Here is a 13998-nt window from a genome sequence, read left to right as displayed (position 1 = left end):
GGGATGCGAGTTCCTGAAATGACGGAGCCTCCAGTTGATCTGCCACCGCCGTGAGGGGCGATAAACACCCGTTACCCCAAACCTGTCATGCCGTGCCCTGCTGTGTGCGATGTGAGTGGGGAGCATAATGCATGAGTGTCGGGGAGTGCTGGAATGGGTAGACAAGGAGGGGCGAGCGGAATGGTGTGTCCGCGGTCTAGGTAGCGGTGTGACAGAGGGCTCTGAAATTTTACCTACATCGTACACAGGAATTCAGGTCTACTAGACAACTGTTTGTCGCGTATGGTCCGTCGACGAGAGGAAAAGCAATCTCTAAACAAGGATTGGCTCGATGGGTCTCATCGACGATTGCGTTTTGTCACTCTAAGGCCGGAAGGCCACTGCAAGGACATCCTAGAGCCCATTCTACAAGATCGATGTCCTCCTCAACAGCTTTATGGGCAGGAATTCCGTTGACGGACATATGCCAAGCTGTGGCATAGTCAGTGCCCCACACGTTTACCCGCCACTACTGCCTTGCCAGGCAGCATGCGGACGAGGTGCAGATGGGAAGAGCTGTCCTGCGCCATCTGTTTCAGTAAGGTAAGCTCCACGCTGTGGAAAATCTGTTGTCTACCTTTTTAGTGACAGTTTATTTTATGTGGGTAAGGTTATATGAGGTAACTTATTCCTACTGTACATATGCATTGTGTAGTATGTTGAGGGTATATTACATTACATTCTCACCGCCGTCTCAAGTGTTACTCCTATACAATCTATTCTAAGCATGTGAATCCATGAAAGATCCAATGCTGGAGAAGGGAATAGTTTCTTACCTGTAACTCCATTTCTCCAGCATTGGTATCTTTCATGGATTCACATGCGCCCGCCAACCTCCCCGGAATGTAATGTATTTAATTGATAAATTTAACCCTTCCTACTTTGGAGGGGCCGAAATCTGAAGGGGAACCGCGGGGGCGGGCCTCTTATACGGGGACGGCCTACGGAGCATGCGTAGGTGGGTCCTAAAAGGACTTAGATAGGACACAAAAGTGTCGGAAGTTTTCCTATTGGAAAAGGCTATATATGTGTACCGAGGGGTCCCAGTCTGACAATGGGGAATATTCTAAGCATGTGAATCCATGAAAGATACCAATGCTGGAGAAATGGAGTTACAGGTAAGAAACTATTCCCTAATTATTTATTTAAAGACACACTTGTAAATTACACTAGCACAAAAAGAGGTAAGTAAATTCAACACAGAGTCACTATTATATATATACAACCCTGATTACTTATTAGACAAGTCTTATTGAGAAACACCACTTATTTTCAGACAGAGGTGAGCGCTTAACCTAAGATGGCACTCTAATAAGTTATATAAAAAGGGAGGGAAAAGGCAGAGTTATGAAAGCACACAATTTCAATACTTTTAAAAGAACCACAGTGTGGCAGGTTAGGCAAAGTGTACTGGAGCGCAAGGAAGTTCAAATGCCAGGCCCACTCTTAGAGCAAGCGAAATGTGTCCAGGATCACACAGTGGGGTTATGCCCAAAGAGTCTTTTTAGATGGTTCACAAAAGATTGAGATCAAGTCAGGAAAAGTTAGTTAACCGGCCCCAGGCTACCCCAGGTTAGAAAGTCGAGGATTTACTGTCACCCCGAACGATCTGTCGCAAGGCAAGCCAGGCGGGACACAGTACCTGAAAATGGGAAGAATGCTCCAGCGGGGGCAGTTGTTCCTGGCAACAGGTGCAAGTCGGTGTTTCGTCCAGAGGAAGAGGAGGTCTCGACGTGGAGGAAAGCTGAAGGTCGTTGCACTGCCATGGAAGAAACCAGCCGCGGAGTTTCCCGGTTACAAGGTACCACCCTTTTCTTCGCGGTAGTGGTAAATTGTGGTATTCCGGTTGCTGGGGTGCTTGGCGCAGGCAAGGCGGCCACGAGATGGTCCAGGAAGGCGAAAAGACGGGCAAACTGGTTATCCCCACCAGTCAAAGGAAAAAGACTCTCTGGACTGGAGATCTCCTCTGTCGTCGGGAAAAGTGGTGAGACGGCTCAGCAGGGCTCCACTGGTGGTGTTGTCGTTGCAGGTCGGCTCGGCTTCTCCCTCCTCGGATTCTTTAGGTCCTGTGGCGACTTCTGAAGTTCCAGTCCCCAAAGCCCTGCTTTTATGCAGAAAACCCCCATTCATTCAGCCTAGCTGTCACTCAAACATGCTCACCACTTGGGCCAATCACACAAGGGTGCGACTTGAGTTGCCGAGGCAACTCAGTCCAGGGTGCCTAAACCCCCTCCCACACCCCCTGTGGTACCCAGACAGAGTGGCACTACTTTTGGAGGCTTCTGTGGAGAAGCCCGCCAAAAAGTGGAACAAAGGGCTCGACTTGGGTTGGAGTCACAGAAGCGATCACAAACGCCATTTTGGAACCAAGTTTCGGCAAAAAATACCAACCGGTGAATTTATTTTAATTTAATAAACCGGTGGTATGTTCGAGGCTATTTTAAAAAGTGGTAGCCTCAAACAATGGGAAAATCCCATAGGAATATATTCGCGGTTGAATATAAAAAGTAGTATCCACTGCCACCAGCCAAAACTCGGTCGGGGGAAACTGGACAGTGCCCCTCGAAAAATAGACCCCGGGGCAATCGAATTGCCCCGACCAGTACGTCCACAATATGATGGTTTGTACTGGTTCTGTTCACAATTTGAGACTAGTAAAGCCAATGGTGACTTTACATGCCCTGGGAGACAGTAGTCAGTCCCAGGGTATGGAGTCTATGTTTGGGGGTCGCTACGACACCCCTGGGTTACTGCACGGAGGGTGCTGTGTAACCCATATATCAAAACACATGAAGCCCTATGGGGTAAAGGACCCCATAGCCCATAAAACATATACAAAGTCAAAGGAGCACCTCAAATCATGTCTAAGAGTGGGAGAAAAAGTCTCACTCTTAGGAGAAAAAAATAAACCCCAAAAATGCAGCAAAGCTGCTGGGGGACTCACTAGGCTTGGGAAATTAGCCTTAACAGAGAATTCTTCCTAACACCTTTCATGATTTTCCAACTTTTGACTTCTGAAACCCTGCTTGCCTTTGCTGATGTTTTACAGCACCTGTCCAGTTTTGTTATTAAGGCCATGCAGTTCTGTTCTGATATCTCTGCTGCCTTTCTAACTTTCTGCAAACACCCGTTTTTCTATAAGCATTTTTTCTTCGAAGACTTGTCCAATTTCTGCCTAGCTTTTCTCTCATTCTCTCAGCTATCCCAGTCTCTTGAAGTTTTCCTGTTTGTTCTGTTCTGATATCTTTGCTGCCTTTCTAACTTTCTGCAAACACCCGTTTTTCTATAAGCATTTTTTCTTCGAAGACTTGTCCAGTTTCTGCCTAGCTTTTCTCTCATTCTCTCAGCTATCCCAGTCTCTTGAAGTTTTCCTGTTTGTTCCTTGCCTGCGATATTACCAGACTTCAGTCCATTGTTCTATTGCCTTTTCTTAAGTACTCTGAGTTTCCTGAACCCCTCGAATTCGTTATGTTGGCAGCGACCTATCTTGTCTGTGCCTTTTGTCTTTTGTGTGTCCTGATATTCCAGTCTGTGCGTTGTACTTTGTTTCTCTACCTGTCCTCTACCTGTTATTTCTTTCTATGCTGCTTTCCGCCTGTATTACATCTTGGTCCACTGTTGTGCCTCTGCTCTATATCCATTTACAGTGTGACCCCTGGGTTGGTCTCCGTTCACAGAGGATAAGGGAAAGACTTCTGTTGCCTTCATCTAGTTCATTGGAGCCTTAACTGCCTCAGGATATGGTCTCCAGTTTCACCCTTTCACTGAGTACAACAGTCACTGTGGCGTGCCTAACTCATGATGCTGCTGTATGACTGTTGTTCAGAGTAATCTGCAGATACTGATCCCAAGGGTTTTCCCTAATCCCTGAATACCCTTTATATTCCAGTGCACCCTTTATTCTGATCAATCCTTGTTGCCCAGTATATTTGCGTGCCTTTGATTTATCTGTGTCTCATGGCTTACAGCCAGCTCCTGCCCCTGTATTTCCTGTGAATACCTGTTAAAACTCAGATCAGCTTGGTATGTACCCTGTTTGTTATATGCTAGCATAACCTAGTGCATCTCTCCTAATCTACAGTGCATACTCCGAGGGTGAAACACGTGTATGGGGTTGCTGGTGGTACTCTCGTTCAGATTGGAATTGCCATTGTATTTCGGTGCTGGACTGCCCCTGGGCAGGACAAAGACTGATATGCAAATGGATATTACCCATCTGTGAAAGGCACAGTGAGTAAAAGCAGTGGCTGCGAACTCTCAAGTGGTTAATAACCACTGAACAGGTTATCATGTCTGTTCTTGCGAGAGAGGGGCGCCCGCTACCTTTGTAAAACTATTTTTTAAGGAACCTGGGATTGGTAACCCTAGGTCTCCTGGGGGCAACCAGACGTGGTCTCCCTCTCACTGTGCTTAGAGAGGCATCAGCTTCACCTCACTGATGATCCCCAACAAGGGTGAAACACGTGTATGGGGTTGCTGGTGGTACTCTCGTTCAGATTGGAATTGCCATTGTATTTCGGTGCTGGACTGCCCCTGGGCAGGACAAAGACTGATATGCAAATGGATATTACCCATCTGTGAAAGGCACAGTGAGTAAAAGCAGTGGCTGCGAACTCTCAAGTGGTTAATAACCACTGAACAGGTTATCATGTCTGTTCTTGCGAGAGAGGGGCGCCCGCTACCTTTGTAAAACATACTCCGAGGTATAGCCTGTGCCCTGTGCCCGTCAGACGGAGTCCTGACAATGAGTCACCACATTCCCAAGAACAGAGTTTAGGTGGGATATCAGCAAGCCTCCGGACTTCCTGGCTGGGGAGATTCCCACCTTAAGGCATTTGGGCCAAAAGGATTTTTTAAAGAGACTGTACATCTAAGGTCAGGAAAATATCTTGCGGATGAACAGTTCAGCCAGCTAGGACAGCGATAGGAAGCTAAGGAAGAATTCCAGATGGGATTTCACAAGCAGAGGAGCAGAAGGGAGCATTGACAAAGGAGTAAGGGTCCAGACAGTATGGCCACACCATGGCCTCGGCAGCAGCCCATCTCCAGTATTCGAAAAGAGTTTAGATCTGTGAAAGGCACAGTGTCTCACTGATGTAAATTCACTGAGGGGCTGGCCAAAGCCAGCCTACCAGTCATATCGCAGGGCAGCTGACAAAGGTTTTGGCAGCTAGCCAATCAACCTGGTTCTGTAAATTACCAAACACACTGACTCACCCATACAGGATTTGTACTGGGAGGAGTAGATGATTTCAAACTAGATTACACCAGTTTAAACTAAAACCAAGTGTGCATTTATGGGTTCTGGATGTATCTGTCAGCAAAACAGCTGTTTTATCTTGGTCCATATGAAGGGATGGCCCAAAACAAAATGGACAAAGCAGGGCTTAATAAAATGCATTTGCACCCACCTGGTTGCAGTGTCGGTCCATTGGGCTACTAAGGCGGTAAAAGTGACAACACCCCTGTGTAGACAAATCTAAATCGCAGCTGCCTCCAGCCTACTCCACAGCTCACTTCAGAATGATGCTGGAATCAAAATGTGGGTGCTTAAAAAGTACCCTGGACCTGGTAGCCATATGTGCTGCAAAGGATAGCACACACAGGAAAATCTTGCAGTTTCAGGTGGACTTCAGCTGATGTCACTCTGGCCACAAAGGAAAAGTTGAAAACCGTGGATGGCCTTCGAAAGTTTGGTTTACCCAGAAAATTAAGGTGCCAGCATGCCAATAATGGATGTTTGTTTAAACCTTCAGTGGCTGAAATCCTGGTGATTATATTCATAGCAAGAGTTTTGCATGCGTACACTTCTATAGAGACCGGAAATTCTATGGAGACAGGCAGGTACATCCGTGATAAAACTGTGCAAATATTTGAAGAAACAAAGTAGATCACATTGACGTTGTCAGGGATTACTGGACTTTGGCATGCATACAACAGAATCTGTGTGAGCAGTCGTTTGAATAAGGTAGGACCTAGCTAGCGACCAAACCTCTGGGGCATTATTACAGTGATACAATACCACCATGTCACAGTAGTTACACCATGAGATATGCAAGTGATTTGGATACGGTTAAGGACGTTTGCCCTCTGCAGTATATCAAAATGGACTTCCTTGCCAACAGTACTGCCGCAGAAGCAAATGTATATAAGTCTTCATACAGGCCCTTAAATTCTCACTATCGATATCTAACAAGGTCCAGTTGTCACTGAACACAAATAATCAACTGTAAAGTTGTGTCCAAAACATGCGATACAAATGTGCATCACCATGGGAACATTGAGGACATGCAGCAGTAACATCTATATTCTAAGGTATTCCTTACAGTGAAATGTATGCTTGATTATGCATCTTACTTTGTATGAGTTTATGGCCTGAACATCCAAAGTCCTTTGGGAGTTGCAGCAAATTCTCTCAGAGCATCTGACAAGAAGAAACCTAGATCTCGTTCCCATTTATTTTGAAACCCATGTCCCGGGACGGGGAAGGGCGTGATAAACCAGCCACATTCTGCATCTTTAAGGAGAGCTTAGAGGCCATCTTTTTACAATCCCCAACAATCATTACATAAATATTGAGCAAGATTCATCCAGATACTCTTCTCTCCAAGCATTAAAGGCATACCTCATTCTAAAACATCATAGCAGGATCCTTTCCCATTATATCGTACAATGTATCCAAAGACACCAATTTACAGTCGAATGCAAGTCTTTCATTTTATTTATTCCACAGTGAGACAACACTTTACAAATGACTGCATCCTAAATAGGGCTCTGCTCACTAATTACCCATACACTTATATTGCATGAATGAACATTTTAGAGCATGCTTCTACTGTACATTCGATCAGATCAAATTTGCATTCCTCGCTGGCCTTCCCAGAAAGTAAGAAGGCCAAAAGAGAAATAAGCTGTGATGTCTCTCTCTCTATGGCAACATGTGGCAGAGAAATTGGTAGGCTTCATTGAATTTTCTTAATTATCAAGAAATCCCATGTCATGAACAAACTGTGTTGCTAAATACTGTGTATTATGGTGGGCCATGGACATTACCTGTGAAATGTGTTCATCTTCATGTTTCAACTGTCCACATCATAAAGCCCTCTGTAAGAAATGACATAATCTATAGTTTTGCTCAAAGTGTAAATTGAATTTGCAGCACCCTGTTTCTTATGTGACGGTTCTAAAATACAGTGGTGGGTTGTCTATCAGTGTATTTAAATAATTGCTACCTGTACCTGTTGGAACCAAATTTCATATGACATTCTTTAGAAGAATACCATTCTAACACCTCTCGCCCACCGCATAGCTGCTCTTTCCTTCAACTTTCAGTGGTATGCGGATGACAGCTTGCTTTCAGGCTCCCTTCAGCCACCTTTCTCATCCCGGATTGTCTGTCCACAATCCAGGAGTGGTGTGCCGCCAAGGATCTCTGCCTTAATGCCAGTAAGACAAAGATCCTCCTCATCGGCTCACCAGCACCTTCCTTTCCTGTCTTTCTCTGGCCACCCACTCTGGGCCCTCATACTGCTCCCACTTGTGAGACTTTAGAACCTCGGGGTCATCTTCGACTCCACACTCTCCTTCTCTCCTTACATCTCTGACGTCTCTAAGAAGTCAAACTACCAGCTGCACCGTCTCGGAGGTATTCTTCCTTTCCTCACTTTCCCCCAGAAGCTTGCTGTCTCCAGAGCTCTGTTTCTCTCTAGGCTGGACTACTGCAAAGGCCTCTTTCTAAATCTGCCTGCCTCTACTCTCTCTCTTCTACAACTCATCCAGAACAGGACTGCAAGACTTGTCCTTGGCCTCAAGCCCAGGGATCGTATCTCTCCATTGGCTTCCAGTGGCAGTAAGGATCAAGTTCAAGACCCTCTGCATTGTCCACAAGGCTTTCTGGGGCCTGGGACCGCAATACCTCCAACACTCTCTACGGAAATATCTTCCCACTCAAGCTCTTTGCTCCTCCACCTCCTTGAGGGTTAGCCGCTTCTGCAAGCATCTAGTTGGGGCAGATCTCTTTCTTCGGCTGATGTCCTCCTCTGTAACAGCCTCCCTGCTGCTCTGAAACTTGAGCAGAACCATCTCTGGTTCCGGAAGCACCTCAGGACCTTCCTCTTTGCTTCTGCCTTCTCTCTTCCTCTCCCCTGCTGACCTCCTGCCTGATTCATGCACTGGTCGTCTGGCTACCCTCTGAATTCGGGCCCAGGTCCTTGCCCGTCCAGTTGCATACCCGCATTGCCTCCTGGCACCCCCTGCACTTGTGATCTGTAACCCTACAGTCCCCTTTCCTGCACTTAGTAGATACCTGTTGTCTGCACTTCTAACACTCGCACTTTTCACCTGTTGGCTGCACTACTTGTTATCTTGATTCATTGTCGTGCACTTGTCCATCCCCTCTCCCCTAGCACTTCTCTGCCTCCCCGCTACCCTGCACTTGGGCAATGTCAATGTCAATATGGCTAGTAATATCGTTGTTTCTTGTCGTCCCGCTGTTTCCCCTCCTTGCCTTGTCTCGTCTTGAAACACATTTGTATAGGCACGTTTATAAATGTCACATCATATCATATCATATATGACATGTTCTTGGTACTTTAAAAATTATAACTGGTGGTGGAGCGTGCAGGTCTTATGTGACTGATGGGTATTTCTCTTTCATAGGCTACTCTGCTGTGCCTCCAACGTGCTTTATCTTTTGCGGGAACTTTTTATCTGCACCGTATGGAAAGAACCAAATCAAGTCACTGAAAGGTATTTGCTGTTTTAATTATTTTCTGTATTTGGTGTATTGAATTTGTAGTGTAGAAATGTGATTGCAGCACTGCTCACGTGTGCTTATATTCTGATTGACTGGCCTTGAGAATCTGTTGTCGTTGACCAAGTTGGAAGACCATTAAAAAAAAAAAGAAAAGCATGGGAAATTACTGTTACTACATACAGTAACTGGAATTCTGTATATTAGCAGCATAAAACAATGTGGCAGCCATATTGGAAACTCAATCTATAAAAATGTAATTTACCATTAGCACCTATTGAAAATGCGCCAGGCAAGTGATGTCAAGGAGAGTGAACATGCCAAAGTAGGCGATAGGTGGAAAAGAAAATGCCAGTCTGGTGACCTGGAAATAGCAGTCCTTGTATAGGTTTTTGTCAATGAGGCACTCAGGGTTGTAGGCACCTCATAACCAAAACATCCAACCAAATGCGGTGCTAGCTGTGTTACAAGGTGCATGAGAATTTTGCAGCCATTTCAACTCTTGCTGGAGTATGCAAACAGTTGAACGAAAATTGGGTGATTAGACGCCGGCTGCGCATTCTTGTAGCCAAACAGCAAGATGTGCAATGCTACTGGGGCGAGGTCACTCTACCTTCTCTTGCCCTGTACTCCTTGCAGGTATTCTGACCCAATCCTTGACCCGAGTGGCCTTGAAGGGAATAGGGAGTGCAAAGTTGAGAGACATAGCACAGTAAATCATGGGTTCAGTATATAAAATTGATGTGTATATTTGATTTGAAACCAGATGATTCCATGTCAACGTGGACACCATTTGATACAGTCCTTTCCATTATACTTACACATTACATTTACACAATTTTTAACATCTACAAATGCATTGTGCCGACGTCCCTGGTCTGACCATGAAGATAGGTGGTGTGGTCACCCGGGGGCTGCATGCTGCCACGTGTTGCTGGGTCTGAGGGGGTAGTGTGTGTTGGTTTTGGCTAGCAAACCCAGTCTGCCACAAACAGAAGCAATGGATTGTCATACAAAGAACCTTTTGCTCTGTTCCTTTAAGGGGGTGGGGGCAAGTTATGCCCTATGGAGAATATGGCCCTACCTTTTTGGAGCATAAGGTTCTAAAAAATATATGGCCTTTGTGTTTTGCAAAGGTACATGCGGCTGCACGGGCAGATTGGTACAGTTATTGACACAACCCCCATACTTGAGACCACTGTGATTGCATATGCTGGAAGAGTTCATTTGGAAAAGGCTGTAAGAGAGCGCAGACTGGGAGCAGGAGTTGGAGAGCTGAAGAGTGGAGAAGAGAAACATCAAGAGTTGGAGAGGGAAGTAGGCAGAGGAGAGGATGAATATGATGGGTTGCATCAAGGAGGAGGTGAGAGAAGAGGAGGAATAACAAGTTGGAGGAGGAGGGTGAGAAGAGAACTTGAGAGAAATTGAGTGTTGGAACATGGAGGAGTTACAAGAGAGGAGGAGGAACACCAGGAGGCAAATCGAGGTGGATACTGCGAAAGGACTGAGGGGCATGATAAGCTCCAATGGAGTCAAAGGCACAATATGGTGAAAGTTGACTCCTGAGACATAGCAGGGGGATCTGCAGTGGGTTTAGGAAAGATCATGTACCAATGCTTCTTAGACCTGCAAGTGAAGCCAGTCGACATATAGGAGGTTACAAGGTTAGAAGGTCGTCCCCCTACGTATGAGTCAGAAATGGGGCCTTGAGGAGGAATGTGTGTAGACTGGTAGGCCAGAGAACCATCACCCTGCGAAAGAGAGATGGTGTGAGGCATTCGAGGAAGCCAATAGAAGTTCTGGGGTGGCCTCTCTTCCTACAACCTTCAGCACTTGCCCAGGGAGAGAGCATTACTCCGTATCTGAGAGCCCAGGAAGAGGGAGGGATATCCCCGTCCTGCCCCCCCACCACCCTTCCCCCCCTACATACTCAAGCCACCTTAAGACACTGCCAAGAAAGACATACAGTGCCCTAGGAATGTGAGTGATAATGGAGCAGCCCAAAGGAGAACATGTTATTTCTTGAAGTTTGTTGTTGGCCAATCTCCATACATATTTCCCATGTCTAGTCAAAAGTATCACAGCTTTTGGAGGAAGTCAGACCTGGGCTTGTTGAAGAACTGGAGGACTTTGTCTTCACCCTTTTTTTAGTGTAATCTCAATCCCAAAGAGGTTGATGCATCAGGCCATCCTCAAACTAATCATGGAGAGACTTGAGTAGCCCCTAGAGAACCAGCATACCAAGGACAACACCCAGAATACAAGACTGGGGTCATTTTATTTATGTCCTAGTCCCTCAACCTATTGTTATTAAGGTATTTATTTAGCGCTGACCTAGCTTCAGGAAGCAACAGAGCGATTTACAATCATAGCGGGAAGAACACAGCGAGGGAAGCAGAGAAAAAAGGAGCGGGGAGCTAACAAGGGAGGGTCGGGCAATTTGAGCATGGGGGCGACAGTGGGGACCAGATCACCAGCACCTAGTCTCAGACAGGGTGGGGAGTGCAGGATATGTGGACCTAGGTGTTAGGGAGGAGCCATTCCTTGAAGAGGAAGATTTTGAGCTCTTTCCTGAACTGTATAAGTGATGGGGCAAGTCTGATCTTGAAAGGGAGGAGGTTCCAGAGTCTTGGATCGTAGACAGATAAGCCCTGTCTTCTGGTTCTTTCCTTCCTGCACTGTCATAATTCATGTCTGCACATTTCCTCACGTCTGGTGGATCGCAGAGCTCCGAAGATGCTGAGTTTCTCAGTAAGGTTGCTTGAGGACTTCAGGATGACAGCCTTGTAGATGATTCAACCATTTTTGAAGATGATACAGGCTTGCAGTGGATGCCAGTGCAGTTTGATGAGGGGCGGGCTGCTGTGGTTGAATTTGCAAAGTCCTTTAATGAGTCTTGCTGCAGCATGCTGGGCACATTTTGGGGGTTGCCAGGGTAGTCGCCGTAAGGCCTTCCAAAAGAGCATTGCCACCATCCAGTTGGGAGAGGACCAAGGCCTGGATTTCGGATCTGGAGTTGTTTTTTGGAATGAAGGGCTTGATTTTCCATAGGAGAGAATGTTGGTACCAGGCAGTATGTGTCTTCCTTGCTATGTGCTGTTTGAACATGGAGTGTCTTGTCAGTGTTGAAACCAAGGGACTTGGCATAGGTGGTCAGCTGTGGTGTGAATCCCTCGAGGTTCATAGCAGAGAGCCAGGTCTGGACGTCAGGGTGTTCAGTGTTGTTCAGCAGTAGGAATTCAGTCTTGGAGGGGTTGAGCTTCAGGTAAGCACTGGACATCCAGGACTGGATCAATGTGAGGAAGGCCTTGAACCTGTGGATGTCTTTGATGGAGGATATCTTGAGGTAGATCTGCGTGTCATCTGCGTATTGGTGAATGTGGATGTTGTGTGGAGAGAGGAGGGTTTAGAGCGGTTCCATGTAAAGATTGAAGATCACAGGGGACAAGATGGATCCTTGCGGGACAACACAGGTGATGGGTAGAGTTGGTGATCTGGAAGAATCCATTTGTATGGCCTGTTGGCTGTTCGAACGGTAGGATTTGAACCAGCTGAGGACGATGGCGCTGATCCCCATGCAGCGATGTAGATTGTCGGTGAGTGTCTGGTGGTTGAACCTGAGGTGGCATGTAATGCTATGTGACTAGATGCCATATTCGTGGACGACAACCCTAGGAGCATAAAGCCCTAATGAAAAGGAACATGTATGTAGGAAGCCTGTTGCAAAAGGCCAATAGTTCATACCAAGATCCACATCAAATGTATGTCTGTTCATTGTGTGTTGCAGCATTTGATTCCTGTACATCTGCCTCCTTATTTGTGTTCAGTGCATGAAACCTGTGATGTTGGGGGAAGTGTGCCTTGTCGTACAACTTGTTTGGCGACGTTGATGGCATCCAGGGTGGTGGGGAGTGCACTTTGGTGATGGTCATATTGAAGGCAGCCATGTAAAACCTGGGCAAAAGGCTGCATCATACTGTGCAGCATCCCAACAGAGTGGTGGAATTTGCCAGAGGCACAGAAATATAGTAGTGATGCCACCCTCAGGAGAAGGTGGTATGACTGTGCGGCTATCAATGAAACTTTGATGTCCATTCCCATCACCTCGATCCCTGATGCATTTTCTTCCCAGGTGTTACAAACGGATCAGTTGCTGGTCTGTCATTGCCCTTCTCTATGTGCTGACCCTGGAATATGCGCTCTCACTGGGACTCGACAGGAGGAAATGCTGGTCAGCTCTAATGTATAGCCAAACTCTTTTAGGTTAGTGTGACTGAGCTGCGAGGCTTGGAGTTAGGAGAGTGTGGGATGGTGAAGGTCTCAGTTAAGCCACCACTCTTAGATGGCATCTGTATTAGTCTTTGGATCGTGTAAGAGCGCGTTAGGACTATTATTAGTTTTTTCAGAATAGTGTCTATTACTCTACCGGATCTCTAACCTACTATTAGTACCTAGATTTAAGCTTACCAAATCTGGAGGGAGTAGCTTCCCCGTCAAAGCAGCACAATATTGGAACTCCCTCCCGCCTGCCTTAAGGAAAGATTTACCTTACTCACAATTCAGATCTAGTCTCATTCACTGGTTAAAGGAACATGACGTCTGACCTTACCTCACCTGCAATCATCCTTGTACTTATTGCATTCATGTGACTTCACTGTTTTTCATTATATGTATGTTCCTCATACTTATTCTTGGTTCTTACTGTATACATCTGCCTGTTGTTCATGCCTACAGCATTGTAACCTTAGCTGTACTCATTCCTGTGCTCTATGTAACTTAAGCTTAACAATCCTCTTTATGTCTTCGCGCCGAAATACCTCTGGGTCAGGTGCACAATACAAATAATAAAAACAAACAAACAAGCACACATATGAGAGACCTTTTGTATATTACTGGCTTTGTGTTTTTACGAAGCGAGCAATGCCCACTTACTTACATTAGCGTTATTTGTATTACGAGAATACACTGAAAGATGGCTCCTGTTAGACTGCAGTTACACTAACACACGAAGGAATTGGACTGATTATCTCACAACTGCGACATTTCAGGTGACTAGGGACAAAGATAGAAGGTATTTAAAGCCAATTCTTTAGCAAGTTAAGTTGATTTGCTGTGCTCTGCATTGGACTCCATTAAGAAGTGCTAGTGACAGTTTTCAAAGTTAAGATTAAGTTTGTTGTGCTGGACAGAAGAATATAGTTATTTAA

At 45.9% G+C, this 13998-nt stretch overlaps 1 protein-coding gene across 1 annotated transcript in view; it reads left to right on the top strand.

Annotated features, from left to right (window-relative positions):
• The window catches only part of POLE2 (DNA polymerase epsilon 2, accessory subunit), a 1095907-nt gene that overhangs the window by 572088 nt on the left and 509821 nt on the right, over positions 1-13998 (top strand). The window contains exon 12 of the mRNA XM_069637399.1: positions 8698-8787. Coding sequence (XP_069493500.1) covers positions 8698-8787 — 90 coding nt within the window. The remainder of the gene's footprint in view (positions 1-8697; positions 8788-13998) is intronic.

This window comes from Ambystoma mexicanum, chromosome 14 (assembly GCF_040938575.1).
Source record: "Ambystoma mexicanum isolate Mex_15411 chromosome 14, UKY_AmexF1_1, whole genome shotgun sequence".
Taxonomy (NCBI): domain Eukaryota; kingdom Metazoa; phylum Chordata; class Amphibia; order Caudata; family Ambystomatidae; genus Ambystoma; species Ambystoma mexicanum.
The sequence above is the reverse complement of the archived record's forward strand: the minus strand, read 5'-3'. Positions and strand labels throughout refer to the sequence as shown.